We start from the raw sequence: 20,827 nt of genomic DNA, 5'->3' as shown, positions 1-20,827 counted from the left end.
CTCCCTCTCTACTTCCCCTCCCTTTCTGGATATATCAGAATTACGTCACTCCCTCCTCCCACTGTATGACATCACTCTGTGCACCCGCCTCTAAGAGCTGGTCCCACCTCTTCAGCTCCTGTCAGCCTGAGGTAGAAGTTCCTGCTACTGTGGGCTCATTGGGATAGAAGTAAAGTTTCACCTAAAACTGCTTCAGAAACATCAACACTAAAGCACAACAGCACAAATTTTAAGTAGCAGCATCACTTTATTGAAGTACTTTATCAGTGTGTTGGAAGCACTGAAACTCTGTACAGTCTTTGTGGAACAGAATGACAGCTGATGATCTCCCTACAGAGCGCTGAAGAAGGCGAGGAGGCCGGTGTCTGGGGACGGGTGGGCCAGAAGCTTCTGGATCTGTCAGTAACGTAGAGAGAATATACGTCACTTTCATTACTTATTCTGGCAGCATACTCTGAAGAAAATCAATTCTGGCATGTTTGCAAGGGCAAGATGGCAGCTTTAGGACTAAACAAGTGGTAAATCTCACCACACCTTAGTGTAAGGTCACCTGAAACTGGTGATAAAGGTTGTACGCAGTGTGACTTTGTCTGTAGACTGATGATTTATTTGCTGCATTGCTTTTGACAGCAGCCTGAGGACATGGCAAAGACACAACTAAACAGAGAAAAGTAACTCAGGCGGCAGAAAGCACCTCCTTGAAGTTGGGGTGTTTAGCGTCTTGAACCAGCTGCAGCAGAACAGCCTCTGTGGTGGTGAGGTAAGCTCCGCTCTGCTTCAGGCGGGACAGAGCAAACAAACGGTCAGTCTGGCTGTGAGGGGAGACACAAAAGATGTACATATTTACTTTCCAGAAACACACAAGAACCAATTTAGATTTACCGCAGATGATAATGATATACAGCATAGCAGAATAAATGCAGACTACACAGATACCTTCTGGATGAGACAGCATCGGCCACAATATGAACCTCCATTCCTTTTTCCAGCAGGTCGAATGTTGTGCACTGTGGAAAAGACAAGAAGCAGAGGTCCTCATTCATTCAGTAAAACTACTGTGGAAGCTCTATGGCGCACCAGGCCAGGAAAAAAATCAACATTACTACATAATAACATCATTCATTTACTTAATAATGGTGTAATAGCTTAATAATCTTCTTTCACATCACTTCCCTCATACTCAAGTTACACTTGCACTCAAAATTATTCAACCCTCATTGCAAATTAGGTGTATTGGCAAAATGTACAAACTTCCAGCTGTGTTCAGTGAACAACTCAAGCAAGAACTATTTCAATAAATATGATATTACAGGTGGTTTCTCCAAATTCAACACAATATGCCACTTTTAGTGACTAAAGCAGTCTCAAAATTATTCAACCCACTGAATAGAATCCCTCATAGCGGCACTCATTTGCAAATGAGGTGGTGCCTCAAGCAAACCTGATATAACTAATCAGAGGCCTCATTTGTGGCATCAGGTGTGCTTGAGATAGAACACATCAAATACCCCAACTGGCTAAGGGTTTGTTCACAGTGACCTTTGGTTGCACGTTCGAAATATGGGTGAGTCAAAAGAATTGTCCAAACAGTTAAGAGGGGAGATCGTTGCTTTGCACAAACAAGGAAAAGGATACAAAAATACAGCAAAGACACTGAATGTTCCTGGAGATACTGTTGGAAGCAGAGTTTGTCAGTTCAAAGCTAAAGGAACACTGGCTGCACTACCTGGACGTGGCAGAAAGAGGAAGCTATCAACGGTTGTCACCAGATTTCTGAGGAGGCAGGTGGCCAAAAACCCTCGAGTGACTGCAAAACACCTGCAGCAAGAGTTGGTGGCAGCAGGCACTGAGGTTTCAGTTTCTACAGTAAAGCACCATGCCCGAACTCCAAGACGTACACCACTACTGACCCAAAAGCACAAGACAATGTGTTTGAAACCATATAAGCAAGCCGCAGAAGTTTTGTGATTCTGTTCTGTGGAGCGATGAAACAAAACTGGAACTTTTCAGGTCTATAGATCAGTGGTATGTCTGGAGGAGGAAGAATGAGGCATGCGCTGAAAAGAACACCCTGCCTACAGTGAAGCATGGCGGTGGCTCGGTGATGCTCTGGAGCTTCTTAGCTTCTTCTACGCAGCAGATCATAACAGCAAAATGGTTCTCTGCTGAGTACTAAACATGTTTGTATGAGTTGAATTTGGGAGAAACCACCTGTAATGTCAGTTGTGTTGAGTTATTTCAATTGTTCTTGCTTGAGATGTTCATTAAACACAGCTGAAAGTTTGGAAATTTTGCCAGTACACCTAATTTGCAATGGGGGTTGAATCATTTTGAGTGCAACTGTACTTGGTCACTTTACCTGCAATAACTAGTATATGCAGCATTAATATAATACAAACACACATATTCAGATGCACTTTAAATTAGCTTTGAAAGTTTGTTAGAAGCCATTTCAGTAAGTCTTTGATCACTAAGATCTAGTAAAAAAGGTAAATATATATATTCATTGGTTAAGAATCCATGCAAGACTGTCTGACACATGCTGATGTGTATGGAAATGATCAACCTTCCTCCAGAATGGTCTGAAAAATTGTTTCCTGGTAACTATAACTACATTTAAAATAAATATCAAATACAGTGGACACATGTCAAGAGTGATGATATGTAAAATGATGATATGATCTTACTGCAATGCAAGCGTGTGCTTCTATTCCACACAGTATAGCCTGTTTGGGGTTCCCCAGGGCCTGCAGCTCCTTCTCCACCTCCTCTATCATCATGGTGAATGAAGTTTTAGCATGAGCTGGCAGGTCTGTTGCCCCCAGCTCTGGCACTGTGGGACCCAAACCTTTAGGGTACTGCTCGGTCAAAATGGGGGGGATGCCCAGAACACGGCTGGCCTGAGACAAGGAGGAGAGAGCAGGCAGATTTGATCAGACCTGTTCAAACAGCTGACAGACACTAGCTGTGTGATGGTGAGCATTTCCAACCTGGAGCAATCTGGCCGCGTTGCTGACAATGTTGGTGAACTGGAAGATGTTGGGTCTGAACTTCTCTTGCATGTCACACAGGAGGAGCACAGTATCCTTGGTGGAGAGCCTGCCAATGCCTGCCACTGCAACAGCAAAGTCACAGGAAACAATAGGCTGTATTAAGATACATTTACTGGTACAACACTTTTCGCTGATTCTCTTCCTTGTACGAAATATTTCCTGGATTGTCTTGACAGAGAGTATTATAGTAGTATTATAGCTTAACACAAATGAGCTGGAGCGATATTTATAAAGAAAGTTTACTTACTGTTGTTGCCTGAATGGTCCGGTGTTGGTGAGTGGGTGACAGGTTCAACAGGACTGTAGAAAGTTTAACTGTCTGGTTAAAGTGTTATTACCTTTGTGACGCCTCCTGTGTAACTGGAAACCAACAGCAAATGCACGTTTGACTTGCAAGGTGAAGAGGAAAATTAATATAATCAATATTTAACATAACCAGCATATCACAAGGTGATTCAAATTGACAAGCAATCATCTGAATTCGTCGTGAAGCAATTGCGTTATTAACATATATTTCATAGTCAAATGAATAACTAACCTAGCATGTAGCTTAGAAGACACACAAGTTCAACAGCCTGTCTTTGATAAACACACCGATGTCCCACAAGCGCGCTGACCAATAGAATTACGAGTTTTGAAGATTGACGTTTCTTTGAGCCAATAGCAGCCGTGTTTTGCCGTGATTGGCCTCGCTAGCTGAGGTGGGTGGGACCTAAACCAGCCCAAAGTGGTCACCTGAAGATGTCTGACAATGCTGAGTCTCCGACAGAAACGCATAAAGAGGAATCACAGCCACCATCAGACGACTCGGCGACAAACGAAGAGAAGAAAAAAAGTAAGAAAGCCTAATATATCGAAAAGTTGTAGTTATTTAGCGCACAGTTATCATCAGTTTATAGTGTCTGTGGCTAGTCTGAGAAGAAATACTTCCGGGTGTATGACGTAACAATGAATTGACAGAGATATTGGCCAATAGAAGAGCTGCTTTTTTCTGTTTAACCAATAGACTTTTAGCTTTTAATTTGCAGGCTAGTGGCTAAAGCTAATGCTAATATTTATGAAGACAACATATTTTTGCTCCTATAGGGTACATGTTTTTTCCAGACAGGCTGTTTATTTCCATCATTTATCAAATATATTTTACGCCAATGTCAACAGTAATTAGCTACACGTCTTGTACGTAAGAAGAATGTGTTAAGGCCAACAAGCTTAGCTTAAAACTGTCAAACTGTCACAACCATAATACATCCACGGACACAATACACACGTCCACGTTTATTGAATATATCCTATTTCAAGTTTTAGAGTTTGAAAGAGATTTGCTCCTTTTATTAGCTATGTGAGATTTATGTTAATTATTATTTTAAAAAGAATTGGCAAGTAACTTAATTTCTGTCCAATATAAAGTCATGTTACTCTGCAGTTTTCTCTCTCATGGAGGTAAGTCATCGTAGTTTTTTTTACTTTCCCACTGTGGATTAGCAGATATGTATGAGTGGATTTAACAAGCACTTCTGCAGAAGCTCCCCCAAACAGTTCATGTTTAGATTTGCCTGGAGCAGCCTGGGTGGCAGCAGCAGCACTTTCACCCTTGGTTTTCTTCATTTTTTTTGTAGTTGATGTGTTGCTGAAGGCTGTGGGAGACACTCCTATAATGAAAACAAAGAAGTGGGCTGTGGACAGGGGAAGGACGGTACAGTCCCTGTCTCAATTCATCTCCCGCTTCCTCAAGCTTGATGCCACTGAACAACTGGTGAGGATGAAGTCTGTCCACTGGCTTGTTCATTTTATAGAATCACATTTTAGACAGAGGCTTAGAAAAGTTGCTCCAGGGCTTTAAATTCTTCACATATAACTGCATCTGGTTTTTTTTTTCTTTCTTTTTTTCAGTTCATTTATGTAAACCAGTCTTTCGCCCCCTCACCGGATCAAGACGTAGGAATCCTCTTTGATGTGAGTACATATAAACACCTGTTTCAATGCCCCATGACTGTGGTGTGTCCTAATGTTTTATTCCCCTTAATCTAAAAATGATAAAGCAACATTCAGCAGTGATCAGAAAAACAAAGAGCAGGAAAACAGTAGTCACAGTAGTCTTCTACATTTTGTAATTCACTTGAAATATAAGCATGAAAGTTTATTCTTGACCTTGGGAACTATATGCATAACAAAATAATCTAAAAGTCCACTCACAAGCTTTTTCTGAGCTTTCATGCATCATCAGCATACAGATGTTAGGTTTCAGTTCATCTCACTGATAAAGACCATGAGAAGTTGAGAGTAGAAAGTACAGAAAAGTTGGCAAGTGAAAGTTGAACACAAACTGAAACCATATTTCCAAGTAAAATTGCAACACATGTACACGCAAAAGACAAGTTTATTCATGTTTGCCAGACTACTTGCCAGCAACGTCACTTTACTATTTTGTTTAGTTTATTCCATAAGTGAAGCAACTGTGTCACTCCCTTAATGTACATGACTCTTGCTAAGGAGGCAATAACTATTACCCTTTTCCCTGTTGGGTATATTCATGCTCTAAGAGATAAACTTTAACCCAGTCAGGCTTCAGCTGAGATGATATTTCATCTCAGAGCCTTCAATGGAGTATTAAAATAGTAGCCTATGTAATTGGCAAGCCAATGGGGAGAGCCCATAGAAGTGAATGGGTCAGGTGTAGTTTTGACCAGCAGAGGGGGCAATAGGTGGGGAAATCCATGAAACACATGCTGGAGTCCTTGGCCAGTGGTTAATGTGTTGTTAAGTAACCACAAAGACCTCAAAGTCCAAAATTCAGAGTGGACATTTGATCATCCCACCTCTCTCAATATGTCAATATCAGTCATAATCAATATGAAGTGAATTTGGCTTTCCTACTATTTTATTTGATATTTATCTTCATGTCTTTTTTTTTTTTTCTCTCTTTCAGTGTTTTGGCAGCGATGGCAAACTGATTCTACATTACTGTAAATCTCAAGCCTGGGGTTAAACTGCTCCTTCAACTCCATTTCGGTTTTTCTTTTAATTAATCATCCAAACATGCACACATTGTTGTTTTTGCTTTTTTTGTTCTCTGTACATACCGGTACATATTGTAATACATACATATTGTAAATAAATTATTGTGACAATGTAAAGCTCTTTCCACTGTTTTTAAGGCATCGCATTAGGCACCCAAAAATATTCACAGGCAAATAGGCTACACTTGATTTAGTGGGTACAGGATTTGCAAAAAGTAACAACCAAGCCATATGGATAAGTAGGTTCACAGATTTATCAACCCTCTTAGTATAATAATTGAATACCTTGTAAAAGTAAAGTTGGTGAGCAGTTTAGACTGGCGCTAACAGTTTTGGGGAGGAACTTCCTCTGAAAAGGGACAGACATAGGAAGAGAGGGGGCACTGCAGTAACAGATGGACTTAGAGGGATTACATGATTCAGGGTGGGTTTGTGACATAAATTCCCAAGAAAGACAGAAAAGAGAGTAGAGTGGCGTGGAAACAGACGGTCGCTCCACCAGTCTTGCATTTCCGTCCGACGATTGGCCAGGAGGATTTAAGGGGGAAGCGAAGCTGGAGAGGTTAGGGTCAGTGATGCTCATCCTGGAGGAGTACTGCCGGTGAAGATGAAGAGGGTAGTGACGCAGGGAATCCTTTCAAAATGGAGCAACCAAAATCAAGTTCGTAAGGAGCTTTTTGATTAAGGGCTCTTGAACAAGAGAGCGATAACCGAGGATTGTAGGTTTAGAGGACCACAAGAAATGACAACTAAAAGTGCTGTTTTACTGTGACATTCACCTCGTGTGTGACCTGAAGTCCTGCAAGGCACAAGGAGAAGGTCTTTGGTAGGTACTTCTTCCTGGTTATTTTAAAATACCTCGGGCTGTAATGATTGGCCAGTCAACAGGAAATCAAGCGGCAGTTGATTTGATAAATGATTAATCATTTCAGTCATTTTTTACAATTTGAATTTACGATTAAATTTTTAAAGAAAAATTTCTTTGGTGTTTGCCAGCTGGGAGTTGTTTTTGGACTGATGTTCAGCTAAAATAATTTATATGAAGATTATAATGGACATTTTTCACAATTTTCTGACACATAGATTAAATGATTTAATGCAAAAAAATATTTATTATAGTAGTTATAGTTATTTGCATTGTTATTTACTCAAGAATAGCATGAATTGTTTATATATCTAAGCCTAGATGGGGCTTTTTCAGTGATGATGTAGCTTTCAGATATTTTGCTAATGAATGTGGCAAATGGTTTGTGTCCAGTTAATATTTGTCAAGACACATAAACCCATCTAAAAAAAACAACGATTTCATGATTTTAGTGTTTTTAAAAAAGAATTCACAGTTTACTGTTGTATTCACTCATTTATATTTACTTTTATATTAGATTTACAAAAAGTTTATTTGTGTCATCACGTCGCTGATGGCTGATGGTTACTGTGCATCCAGCTTATTCAGGCTGTTAACCTTTTGCCTATATTGGTCTGACTGTACTGTACTGTATGTCCAATGTGTTATCACTGATAGCAAAAAGGCTGAAGAATAACATTCTTCATTGAGAGGAAATAATGGTGATAATATCAGGAGATACACTGTGTTCAGGTCTTAGCATATAGCTCTACAGTATATAGTTGTCTTTAACATGTACAGATTTATACATATGATAGATTTTTGTTAATGAAAATTCCTTTAGTAGCCACAGGGATCTGATTCAGGCATCCATTAGGTTTTATACATTTCCTTATTTTCCAAAGTTGTTCCTTCATGTATATAAGTGTCAGCATTATTCAGACATTATTCAGCATCATTCAGACACCAGAAACCACCACGGGTTGGCTCTCAAATTCAAATGTTTTAGCTGATGTTCTGTTGTATTTCAGGGACTGTGTGCTGACGGGGAGCCATCGCATGAGATACAGTAGACATGGTCAGAATGCGCTTCACACTAAAACACACCTAACACAAACAGATTAAAGCAGATTATCAGGGATTACTAGCAAAAATTTCATTTACATCCATGGTTTATCCATAATTTCATCAAAAATGTAATCTCTTGAATTTGCTCCCCTCTGTCTTGTCCTCTGCATAGGGTCCAGCAGTGGAGTTCACACTGAGCGGCAGGATCAGGCCTGAGTGTGTTAATCAGGAAGCAGGGAGATATTAGCTAGTGTCACAGCATAGCACACATTGCCCACTCTACAATAACATCTCCTCATAAACAAGGATTCAAGTGACCTCAGGCAGTTTTATGACTCTCACTGACTCAAGGAATATTCACCAACATTAGATGTCATCATATGGACACCCTGATTTTAGCCTGTCGGTTCCTCTCAACCACTTGATTTCACCTTGTTGCCAGGTGATGAGTTGCTCTTAAGGATGCCCTCTATCTTTGCTTTAAATATACAACGTTTAACGATAAATTCTAGTGTTTTTGAATGACCTAGTGCTTTTTTGCTACAGTCACACGGATCTAATAAGTGCACACAGGAGGGTCTACAGGTGCTGAGGTCAGGGGATGTATGGCCACGTCATTCACCACAGGGATCAATGATAGCAGGATATTATAATAAAGCTGTCTGGCCAGCATACTGTCATGTCCTTGCATCCCACTGTTCTCTCCACCTGTGACCCATCGGCCCCCTGAATCCCCTCTTGTTCACTTTTTTTGGTTGCATCTGTACTTTCCCACGTGTATCAACTTCAGAGTACCTTAGCCTGCTCCCTCCCCTTTATCTTCCTCTCTTTTAATCACAGCATCGCTTTGTCAGCTGTGTTTTGTCATCTCCTCGCCGTACTGTTACATCATATTTATCTTTGCTTTCCATTTAAAGCTGGCAGCTCATCACCCCTTAAAACCACCCCAAAGCATCTGTCTCACCCTCTCGGCTCCATCTGTGACTAGCACCATACCTTCTGTCCCGTTTGTCCGACACCCACGTGCAGTCTGCCCCTCTCTTTGCCTCACTCTTTCCTCCCTCTCTCTATCTCTGTCTCTCTCTCTCTCTTACTGGCCTCCCCCCTGCCTCCCTCCTCTGCTGTGTGGCCATGCTGGAGCGTATGTCCCGTCGTTCTCGCTCCCTGCTCTCCCTGACCTTGACCACTCTGGCTCTGGCCCTCTCCATCCTGGCTCTCTGCACCTCCTACTGGTGTGAGGGCACTCACAAGGTGGTCAAGCCCCTCTGCCTGTCGCCTGTCAAAATGAAGAACTGTGGTCAGAACAACAGCGAGCCTTACACCACAGGTACTAAGATGTTACATTGTCTTTCACTTCTCCACATCAAAAAGGTGTTTTGTGCTGCTTTATTGTTACTTTTTATATAATGTTCTTACTGTAACTTATTGCCCCTTGAACACAAATTTGGGTACATGCATACATTTAATATCCACTTTATGCAAACTGCTCCCTTCTAATTCTGACAATGAATTGTGTTTCAACAGAGCATTTAAGCAGACAGGGAGGAGAAGTTCAATTAATGCTCAGATAGATTTTACAGTGAGCAAGACGCTTGGACAAAAACACTTTAAAAAGGAGACTATTTTTTTGAACTACTGATCAGATAACAGCCATCATAGACACATGTTACCCTTTTCAGACAGACACGATCAGCACAATCACCACAAAACAATCCTGTTTCAAAGTTTACAATTTCAAAGCTTCTCGTCTGGAGCTTTCTGCATGGCCTTCATCAGCAGACTTGATCAAGTACAGCAGAGTGCAGAGTTTGCTAATTGACCAAACTCAGTGAAACTCAGTAAGACTGACTGTGACTGACAGCCTCTTTCTAATGGAAAAAGCTAGTAAGTAAGTAAGTGTATGTCAAATTAAGATTGTTTTGTCAAACTGCTGCTTCCAAGGTCAAGAATGAGCTCGTCACGCTCAGTCTCCATGATGTTTGCTGAGGCATCATGGACCACAGTGTCTGTCTCTGTGAGTTCATGTGTCCAATATTAAATCCTTGCCCTGAGAATTCAGACTGAGGTTATTTCCAGCCCTGACTAGGTGTACCAAATAAATTCAATTCAATTCAATTCAATTTATATGTATAGCCCAATATCACAACAGAGTTGTCTCACAGTGCTTTACAAAGTTCACTGAAATAAACAAGTGTAAGCGAACAAACAATCTAATAAAGAGTCCAGCAGTCGATGAGGCCAATGGATCAGTCCGAGGCATCACCTGCCCTTTATGACCCTCCTTCTTCGGGAAGGAAAAACTCAAAAAACCCAGTGGGAAAAGAGAAACCTCCAGGAGCACCACAGTGAAGGAGAGATCCAGCTCCCAAGGACGGACAGGCTGTAGCCTTGGACAGACGCACATAAAGTGGATACTACTTGTGTATTCATAATATGTTATGTCATATCTTTGTTTGAGTGTATGCACATGCGGCCAGTCTTCTGAAATTTGCTGAAATTGTAAAATGTAGCTTTCTGCTGTTGACTTTACCAAAATTTTGTCCTTGACAGTTGTACCTGATTACACCAGTATTTGTCCATATCTGCACTGTGTCACTGCATAACTACCAATACCTCAAACTAATCTGACTGGATAAACTGACAGGCTTCCCCTCCTGTTAGAAACTCATTGTCCTTGGTTTTAAAATTTTTTAATCTCCTATACCTTAGTCCCACTCTGAATTTAATTATGGATTAGTGTTAATCTGTGGGGTGTGAGTGTGGCTCCCAAAGGTTTATTCATCCATGGAGGAGAGGTTTACATTGCCTGCTTCCTGTTTTTCAATTTCTCAGCAGATATGCTTAATCCACAATGAGATTAACAGATTTTACTGCGTAAAGGAATCAACTTTGATCAGTACATGTACTTTGTGTACTTAAACAGAAAGATCTACCTTTACAGTAGTGGGTTTAAGTCTCCCTTATGCTTCCAAACCAGATTTACAAACACACACGTGGAATGACAAGGTGCTGGCTGTCAAGCCTGCATGTGACTGCAAAATACAAAGGCATGGTACTTTTGAGGCAGTGGTGTCGTTGCAGATGTTTTGTTCTCACCGTTTTGTAACCTTTTCTCATTCTAAAGCACATACTGCACCAATAGTTCCCCATCAACACACACCATCCATGCAAAGTGTGTCTTTGTCACATACCTTTCAGATATTTGTGAAGGGTGGCCGTATTGGCAGTATGCGCTGTCCTGTGTGTTTGTGCATCTGTTTGCCTGCTAAAGCATGTACTGTGTGTTTGTGTTGATTTTTCCTTAAAGTGGATCAGTCGTTAATGCTTGTACTTTTGTTCGTTGCTTGCATGATATCTCTCCTGTCTATGTGGGTTTCCTCCCACATTCTAAATACATGCAGGATTGGTCTGGAGAATATAGATTGCCTGTAGATGTGCGTGCATTTATGTGTATGTATGTGTGTCTATGCACTGGTGTCTCCATTTCTAAAGAGCTGAGGACAGATGATCCTCCCAGAGCGTTTTTGGTTCTTGTCACCAGCAGGAGTAAGCGGCTACAAACATGTACCTAAAATGCTCTTCTTGTCATCATCCTCTTGTACTGTCACACAGAGAGCCCCACTCAGAACCCCTACAACCGCACACTGTCTCCAGCCAGGAGGGACGAGCTGGCCAAGATCAGACAGAGGCAGCTGGCCAACGCTGTTCATTACATCTGGGAGACGGGAGAAGACAAGTTTGCTTTTAGATACTTCCACACCGGTTTCTGGGAAAGCTGTGAGAAACACAGTGATGGTGAGACCACAAAGTTCTTTTCAGTATCTGCTCACCAGAAAATCTTCTCACTTAAATTCAAAGAAAAAATGCTTTTTATCTGCAGTTTTGTTCATGTGTATGAATTTTGTTGGCAGGAGAGAAATGTCGAAGCTTTATAGAGTTAACACCTGGAGAAACACAAGGTGAGTTGTGTATCAGTCGATATAAAAAATATGAAATTATTATGTATATTATTAGTATTAAATATTCTTGTCCATATGGATGCAAGTGTATTCATTGTGTATGTGTGTTCAAATGTTGCAGGTGTGCTCTGGCTGTCGGTTATCTCAGAGTTTACGTACATCGGCCTGCTGGGAATGGGCTTTTTACTGATGTGGCTGGAAGTCTTGTGCTCCCACAAAGAGATGCACTCGCTAAAAATCAACGCCTATGCAGCTATCTGTACGGTGCTATCTGGTGAGACTTGGAGAATCATTCAGTTTTACATTATTTTATAACCACCATGCTCTGTTTGAATGGTCATCCTTGTTTTCAAGACTTAGCTGTCAGATTTGTTCTGTGTGGTTTCTTCTGCCATGTAGGTCTTCTTGGGATGGTGGCCCATATGATGTACACCACAGTGTTTCAGATGACAGTCATTGTGGGCCCCAAAGACTGGAGGCCTCAGTCCTGGGACTATGGCTGGTCATTTGCGTAGGTGGCTGCTCTTTAAAGACAACATACAAGCCTGTACCATTAAAGCATATACTTTGAATATTTGTTATTTACAGGTTACGCTAGTGTGTTTCTGTTCTGTCCTTAACTATTCTAAATCTCCTCTGTTGCTCAGTCTCGCTTGGGTGTCCTTCAGTTGCTGTATGGGGGCCGCTGTGGTCACTCTCAACTCCTACACAAAGACCATCATCGAGCTCCGTCGCAAACAGAGGCTCCGTTTGGAGGAAGCAAGAGCCGCCACTCATGCTCCTTCCTATGATGAGGTGGTTCCAGGGGGCGGCCTGTACTCCGTCAGCGGGCTATTGCAGTGTCCAGACGGCATGATTGACGTAGCGTGGGCTCCAAATGGCAGTGTGGTTGGAGTGGGAAATGGGGATGTACCAACGTTGGTTTTGGTGGGAGGCTGTGGGCCAGAGGGGTGCGAGGACTGTGAGAGAGAGATGGATGAGATGGAGGAGGCCATGGACAGAGTCGATTCACCTTGTTAGGGGATCTTTTATGCCCCTCAAATAAATAGGCTGAAAAACTGAAAAAGGAAAGACACTGTCACCATGCCGGAGAAGGATCAATTTGAGCATACAGATCCTTTTTTTCTTTTCTTCTTTGACTTTCAGTGAAGTTTGGACATATTAACTACTTGAAGGCTGGAAAAATCAAAGACTACACTGTACGTACGGGTCACAATGACATGCAAGACGTCATGTTTTCTGGGTATTTTCTCAGTGCCTCATGGTAGGAAAGTAAATATATGTCTCTATATGTAAATGCATATAAATGTTAAGATTATTTTATTGATTATTTATTAGCATGCAATGCATCAGGACAGCGGTCATCTCAATGGTCATTTCATTGCATAGACTGGATGGATGTTTCCTGTTTCCTGTTGATATCCAAACAGAACAGCCCGTCCTTTAGAGGAAATATACAACATATTCTCATTCATCTGGGTGGGACATTCAACATTCATCACATTTTTCAAGCTCTTCTCTCTCACTTGTGAAAAACTTTTGACGGATACAGGCATTTTGATGCAAGGCATGAAGACCAGAAGCCACAACAAACATCGTCTCTCTGCAGATGCACAGACAAACCCATAAGATAGACACATAGAGATAGAAAGATTACAGAGATTTTGAAAAGTCTGCTCTCTGATGTTGAACAGAAGATTATGTGTAAACCAGTAATCCCGAGTTGGATGGAGCGGAGGAGGAATGGAGTGAGGAGAGATGGGAGGCATGTGAAGAGGTGGAGGGGGGCAGGCGGGCTGTGGGGGGTCAGAATGGAAGTTGGAAAGAAACGCAGGCATGCCCACAGACTGCACACACACACACACACACACACTTCTGCACCATGAAAACATCACACTTTCATAGTTGTTTTTAAATGCATATTACATTCTGCTATTTACTATGTTCAGTGTAAAATTATACATGCAACATTTTCTTAAGCTAAATAAATGTACCTAAATTCACCTTAAATATCTGTATGTTACACATTTGGGATAATCCTGGATTTACCGTCTGGGATAAACACAATTGAAAGCGTAAGACCTAAAGCACCACTTTTGTCAACAGAACAGCATTATATCATATGTTTGTGAGTCGTAGGGGAAGAAGATTTCCTTTTTGGAAATATAAATAAATTGATTTTCAAAGCACAGATGTATGAGAAAACCTTTAATTTATTGTACAGTGAATAAAGTACAACACTTGAGCGCTATGGCCTATATTAAGACATTTCCAGTTCTGTAAAAAAGCTTTATTGAGCTACAAAACAGGTATGATACTTGTATAATTGCCATTACCGTTAATCTCTCCAGAGCCAACATTTCATTTGAACCATTTAAACAGTTAACAATAGGACAATATTTATCATACACATTCTTTAAATATATATTACGTATTGCCTCAAGATAGTCACCATAAATATTATTTAAGCTGTTTTGAAACTCTATGCCATAATTTGCTTCTTATAGCCTCTATTTGATATAAATTCAGTTATAAACATTGGTGAAACAATAAGAGGACATAACTGAAACTTACTGAAAAGTTTGTTACAACCAAGACACTGCAGAGAAGAGTATTTACAGAGGGGATGAGTGGATTGAAGATGAAAGGGGAGAAAGCATCTGAGGCCGGGAGAGGAAGACAAACAAGTAAAAGTTTACAAGAGAGAAAAGAGTCTAATGAGAGAATGAAAGAAAGAGAGGGAAAGAACAGGAATTACTTTATTGTTTGAGCGGTTCATAGTGGATGAGACGCATTGCATTCTCGTTTTCAATCACTCCTTTGATGAACTCTCCTTCAGCCAGTCGCTCTGTTTAAGGGGGAGAAAGAAACAGGAAGAGATGTAATAGTGAGAAGAAAATGGTAAACAAGACATACAGCAAAGAGTGTGGGGTGAACATGAGGTTAAATAATGACTGTATCTTATCTAAGAAATCTGGTTTTATCTACCATGTGTGCTTCTGTGTGTGTGTGTGTGTGTGAGAGAGACTTTAGCATGCAATGCAGCGGAGTCACTTAAGGTTTCATGGCTGCTATTAACGTAATAAAGCTCACGTGACACAAGTGATGTTGTAACATGGAATGTGACCCTAGGTGGATTTATTGCTTGTATTATCATTGAGCCAAACAGCTGATTGTAAAATGTAATCTTCACTACAGGATGTAAGAACAGCTGCTGAGGAAAGGTAGTAAGAGCTTACAATGATTTTATCTCCCTCTAACAGAAGCACATAGCGATAAGAACATGGTGACCTGTCATGCAGGGGCACACAAGTGTTGCATGAAGTGGGTTTTTCCTCACCGTTGTCTTTCTTTTCGAAGTAAGCCCACAGCTTGTTGGCTCTCTTCTCGGGTGTGTTCTCATCCTGTGGTAGCTTGCTCTGCTCCTCCTTGGGGATCAGCTTAAATATGGCCTGAGAGGGGGTTGGGTATAAGATCTGTGATAATGCTGCACCATTTCTCTCACATAAATAATGTACAGAACGTCAACACAGCACATAAAACAAATGTGTACGAGCCAAGAAACATGGAGCATGTAGGACAAGTGAGCTCACAGCCCTCTTAATTAGTTTCTTGTATGTATGCGTAGTTTATAAAACAAATTAACATTTAGAGAAAAGCTACGAGCCACGACTTTCTCCTCATGACTGTTTCATGTCTAATCTTGCACTACCGTTATTAACCATTGTATACTCTGTGCAGTTTGGCTGAATACCACCAAATCAAGTAGCCTACGATGAAATCTTACTCAAAATCTAGTCTGCAATCCCAAACCCAAATGCAGCTACGAGAGCAACCCTGGAGGGGTTGGCTATCATGATTTACATGCAAACTATGCATACATGTTAAAAATCCACTTGTTGTGTCAAACTGAATAGTCGAGCAGCACATTCAGGCCTGTGTGTCATTCGTCACAGACAGTTAATCTGAATTGGGTGCCACTTAGAATCCAGTAGATTGTAAATGACTGTGCACTTTAGGTTCAGGCCTTTAAGTGTGTGTCCCACTTAGAGAGGAATCCCTCATCTCCCACATTTAAGACACCTAGATTAACATGGATTAGTGCCAAGACTCAGGCCACAGGCCAAACACCAAGATGTTGTCTCTTTTCTCCCTGGACTGTCCCTCCATCCTGTCCCTCTGATCTTGTGGTCTGTAGACTTGAGGTCACAGTGTGCTTGTAGATGACAAGTATACTGGTCAGTTACAAAAAATAAAACCAGATCTGTATCAGGCAGTCTCAACACACCAAAGCACCTCCACACCACACCTCAAAGATACACTGTATTTACACCCTCTCTTAACTAGTGTAACATATCAATGTAGTGTACTTGCGCTACCACTAGACTAAACTAATATTTCTAGTCCTGCCTTCTTCACTCACTAGTTTCCCCACTTCAAACCCACATATGAAAGCAGGTATCACTGGATTATCACTAGTGTGTGTGCATTTGGCAGATCAGTTTTTGCCTTCATCTCCAATGAGTCTAATTCTGTTGTAGGTTGTTGAACTTTTGGAAGAGGGGCTTTAAAATGTAGCTATTTTGCGCAGTGGGCATAAATATGCATGTATATATACACAAAGTATATGGACTCAGGCCAGTTGGCCAGGAATTAAATCCCATTACAATGCCAGCTGGATCCTCAGCTGAGCTGTCTAAACCTCTTACAATTCTATTTCATTTGTCTTAAAACTTTACCACCTACATCTGACACAGTTTTCATTCTATGACAACAATGGCTAACAACTATTTTACAGTAATGTCAGTATACATGGGATGATAAGCACTGACTTGACTGAGAGGGCAATGTAAGAGTGCTTAAGGGAGGGACTGCATATATTGTCTGAAAGCTAAACCTGTAATTACAGAGATTATCAGGAGTTTGGAGCTCATATAGGCTGGCTAATTGGGCTGTCAATAAGTACTGAGACCTACATACCATGAGAGGGACGACCACTTTTAAATAAACAGCGACTAATTTTACTTGGCCGTTAAAGGGCTGAATCATATTCATATGATATAACCTGACAACAACTCTCCAAAACCATTGCCTCAAAAATGGAAGAAAAAAACAAACAAGAAAAGTTAAAAAGTAGTATTTACTACAGCACTATTGTATTTGGATTGCATGAAGCAAGCAAGTAATCCTCTTATTTTGTCTTTTTGTTGTGGCTTGACTTGGAATAAAACCTTCCCCTGGGGACTATGAGCAACAGCTTGTAATTCTGATATTATATGTTTGTAGCAGCAATAAAGATGAACATTGTGGTACAATAGTAAAAAGTATAGCCTTTCTGCCTATAGTAATCCTTGTCAACATATATATTCGACTTATACGATGATAAGATGAATGTTTAGAAATTAATCTCTATCTGAGAAGGAAAAAGACATATCATCACACTGTAGAAACAGCGTGTAGCACTAACTGCTTTCTGTCACACTTGAACCACGATTAAAGCCTCTCCCCCTCTCATCATGATCACTACTGTCCTCCACATGACTGCATGTGTGCTCACCTGGCAGATCTCTGTCACTTCTGTCTTGTTGATGTACCCGTTCTTGTCTACATCAAACAGTGAGAAGGCCCACTCCAGTTTTCGGGTTGTCTTCCCAGTGGAGGTCATGTGCAGTGCAATGATGTACTCCTTGAAGTCCAAAGTGCCATCATCATTGGTGTCAAAGGAGCGAAACACATGTCGTGCATAGCTCTTGGCATCGCTGTCAGGAAAGAAGCGTGTGTAGATTTGCTCAAACTCCTCTGGTGTTATGCGTCCCGTCGGGCACTGCTTCTGAAAGTTCTCGTACCACTGGGAGATCTCCATTTCAGTAAATTTGGTGGTGAGCTTCAGGTCCTCCAGGATCTCCTTTGATAATGCGCCACTGGTGGAATTTCCCATGGTGGTGGCTTTCCAGTGTCTTACTAAGGGGGGTTAGTTCTGACAAACTCACCGGCAAATATTTGCCACCTGAGTTTTTCTTCTCCTGTGCCACCTGAACTTCTCCTTAGTTCAAAATATGAATTTGTTCACTGGTTTGACCTCTGCTGTTGAGGTTGACCCTGCAAGTGGTTGCAAAAAAAAAAAAAAGAAAGTCAGATTTACACATATGTAACAAGGTGCACTCATGAAGTCCTAAATTTGTTAGTACTACACAGTAAATGACATTGTCAGGACGATCAGAAATGTGGTGAAAGCTTACCTGTGTGTTGTGTGGACAGACGATGGCTGGAGAATCAAGTGTCTGTCTGACAGTAAGACAGTGAGAGATAAGGAGGGCAGGGGGAAACCGACTCCTACCATGGACGACTGGGTTAATTCTGTTAATGCGGGATTTAAGGTGGCTGAGCTCTTGACTAAAATGAACCCCCGGATTCTAATTTTCTCTAGTGGGTCTGGGAGTCTAGAAAGACCTCCTATATATAGTATATGACAGTGTTGAGTTAATTCCTCTGTTATATTATCCATAAACAGTAGGGTTTGTGAGTCAGGCCTTGTGTTAGTGTGTCCAAAAATAGTCCTTCTTAATAGCTGAATATTAATCAATCAACAGGGGTTCATGCATTTCACTATTTTCTTATTGTTACAACCCCTTCAGGGTGTTTAAAAGTATTTGAGTGCTATGGATCATGAAAAGTTCATCATCAGTTTTATACATTGGCCAATAGATCAGAACACATGTTCTGGGAAACACGTCCATGTATGGCTCGAGGTGGGTTTTTTAAGCTGGCTTTAGTTTCCCCAGCAGCTATGGATGGCTATTTCAGTGGTGGCCTTTCAATGGGTTTAGTTGTCCACTGACATCTAAATCCAGACTACCATCTGTCAGTTTAACTCCCTCTACGGCCCACCTCGACCTCTGCTCCCACCTGTGCCCCTCACTTCATCCTCAGTTCACTTCATGCCTCCTCTGTCTTCCTTCCTGTCCCACGTGAGCTAGCCTGGATTTGTTAAACTGTACTAAAGTGTTGGCCCTCTTTCCTGACTCTGAAAAAAAATATGTTTTTATTGTTGAGCTGCCAAATTCTTCTACTTTTTAGCAGTATTTTTGATCACCGGCTTGACTTTTCTCTCCACAAAGTATTGTATCATGCACTCACGGTGTCCTGCTTTACATACTGACTGACACAAACATGCACAATCATTACTTCACCTTTGTTTTCACTGGTTTGAACTTTTTGACTCAGTCCCTTGTAACCCAGTCCCATCCTTTGGGCTTCCTCTGTATATGGTCTCCATCTTTATTGTCGACAGCCATTGTCCTACAGGAGGGGTCACAGTAATCCACACATCAAACTCACTTCATCACACTTTGTCTGACTGTTACTGTATGCCATCAGTCTGTTTCCTTTGTGTTTGCTTTGATTAGATTGAAAGTATTACCTTGATTGTCTTAACTATGTTTTCAGGCTAATTTAGCGTGGAGGTGGGAGCATATAGCAGAGTTTATGTGCTACCAATTTGGAGAAGACTATGACTATTGAATCAGGACAGATAGACATTGGTACACATAGTCTGTTTATTACGCTGTAGACTGATCATCATTCATGTCTTACTTTTGAAGCAGGACTTTCTTTGCTCCATAAATATACTCAGTGAGTCCATCTATTGGATTACCTCTGCCCTGCTCTGTCCCACCCAATCCATCACTTAGCCAATTACCATCATCATCATCATCCTGTGTGTCATGGCCAATAGCATTACCCCCTCCTCCCCACAAAACAATCCCTGACATCTGACCTATACCCTTGGCTTCACTACTTATGAGAGCTAGAGCAAGCACGGATTTGTGGTCACTTTTGAATTGTTTTTCCATTTATGGAGAGGGCACAGTCTTTAGCATCTAAGCATGGTGATGATATTCTTGTTTGAGATTGTAGAATGATTTAATAAAGAAATGACCGTTCCTTTATAGCAGCTATTACATTGCTTTACAATATTAAATATGACATGTATGTTTCTTTTTCAGGCAGTCATGTGTAATATGCATAAAACATAGCACAGAAACAGTGAAAGTTTATCAACAGCAGAGCACGCTTCTAGGTTTGTTCTAAAGATATACACAATTAGGACAGTGAGTCAACACTGGCAACATCCCAGTTGGCTGGGCAGCATTATAGCCTGTAATCTGGTGGTATCAAGCTTCACCTGTGTTACAGCATCAACCTGGTGCCAGCGCAGCGTCAGCACTGACATATACACTGAAAATCTGCCCCACCCTCAGGTCACTACCATTCATTCATGTATTTCTCACACTTGATAACAGAGCCAAGCAAACAATGAATCTGTTCAATTTTTGATATGTGTGAATAATAATGATTATTTCTCCAATAAAGCGTCTGGTAACAACGTGAAGTTTCAACATTTCCTCTCTAACAGTAGAGAACTCATTCATTGTCAGTTCCTATCATATTTCACAAGGTTGTATAATGTCCTGCACGTCCCAAAATTTTACATGTGAGAGCACTGATGAACGAATGTGTGTCTCACCACCAGTGACAGGAGAAATGGGAACGCTGAACAGGAAAATGCTTAAGTAAAGAAAAATCCAGTCTCAGTCCAAACAATGCCTTGTTGGGACAAGGCAACAAAGCAAATCTTAAGACTGAAGGAGAGAGGAAAGGAGGAAGGGAGTTGTTCCTAGATAAATATCTGGTAATGGGTTATAATGACCCTTAATGATGGACGAGAGCTTCCTACTGAACACAGGGGAAGAGAGAAACAAACACACGATGACAACAGTCTTGACAGCAGTGGCCACCATCTTGTGAGGCCTCGGGTTGTGACGTATATGATAAAGGTAACAGCACTCGGATTCGTGCTCCCATTTTGACACCAATTGTCCAGAG

At 41.1% G+C, this 20,827-nt stretch overlaps 4 protein-coding genes across 5 annotated transcripts; 2 read left to right on the top strand and 2 right to left on the bottom strand.

Moving 5' to 3' along the window:
- Positions 1 to 227: 227 nt before the first annotated feature.
- Positions 228 to 3,649, bottom strand: isoc2 (isochorismatase domain containing 2). Of its 2 annotated transcripts, XM_070835631.1 has the most exons (7): positions 3,592 to 3,649; positions 3,301 to 3,413; positions 2,991 to 3,115; positions 2,688 to 2,900; positions 937 to 1,007; positions 695 to 812; positions 228 to 396 (listed from the first exon to the last, which is right to left on the bottom strand). In XM_070835631.1, coding segments are annotated over exons 2-7 (594 nt in total). In that variant the 5' UTR covers positions 3,302 to 3,413; positions 3,592 to 3,649; the 3' UTR covers positions 228 to 330. The 2 variants fall into 2 exon arrangements, with proteins under 2 accessions (XP_070691732.1, XP_070691733.1); XM_070835632.1 differs by lacking the exon at positions 3,592 to 3,649 and having other exon boundaries at positions 3,301 to 3,432.
- Positions 3,650 to 3,771: 122 nt separating this feature from the next.
- atg12 (ATG12 autophagy related 12 homolog (S. cerevisiae)) lies at positions 3,772 to 6,134 on the top strand. Its single transcript, XM_070835940.1, has 4 exons — positions 3,772 to 3,888; positions 4,670 to 4,806; positions 4,944 to 5,006; positions 5,980 to 6,134. The coding sequence occupies exons 1-4, from the start codon at positions 3,795 to 3,797 to the stop codon at positions 6,037 to 6,039; spliced, it is 354 nt and encodes a 117-aa protein (XP_070692041.1). The 5' UTR covers positions 3,772 to 3,794; the 3' UTR covers positions 6,040 to 6,134.
- Positions 6,135 to 9,113: 2,979 nt separating this feature from the next.
- On the top strand, positions 9,114 to 12,961 carry LOC139205570 (germ cell-specific gene 1-like protein). Its single transcript, XM_070835828.1, has 6 exons — positions 9,114 to 9,309; positions 11,595 to 11,777; positions 11,894 to 11,941; positions 12,063 to 12,215; positions 12,341 to 12,452; positions 12,589 to 12,961. Exons 1-6 carry the CDS (start codon positions 9,114 to 9,116, stop codon positions 12,959 to 12,961), a joined length of 1,065 nt encoding a protein of 354 aa, XP_070691929.1.
- Positions 12,962 to 14,700: 1,739 nt separating this feature from the next.
- On the bottom strand, positions 14,701 to 17,879 carry rcvrn2 (recoverin 2). Its single transcript, XM_070835646.1, has 3 exons — positions 17,499 to 17,879; positions 15,282 to 15,393; positions 14,701 to 14,789 (listed from the first exon to the last, which is right to left on the bottom strand). Exons 1-3 carry the CDS (start codon positions 17,877 to 17,879, stop codon positions 14,701 to 14,703), a joined length of 582 nt encoding a protein of 193 aa, XP_070691747.1.
- Positions 17,880 to 20,827: the final 2,948 nt, after the last annotated feature.

Source organism: Pempheris klunzingeri, chromosome 8, assembly GCF_042242105.1.
Source record: "Pempheris klunzingeri isolate RE-2024b chromosome 8, fPemKlu1.hap1, whole genome shotgun sequence".
In the NCBI taxonomy this organism is placed as follows: Eukaryota; Metazoa; Chordata; class Actinopteri; order Acropomatiformes; family Pempheridae; genus Pempheris; species Pempheris klunzingeri.
This window is presented reverse-complemented; position numbering and strand designations above follow the sequence as displayed.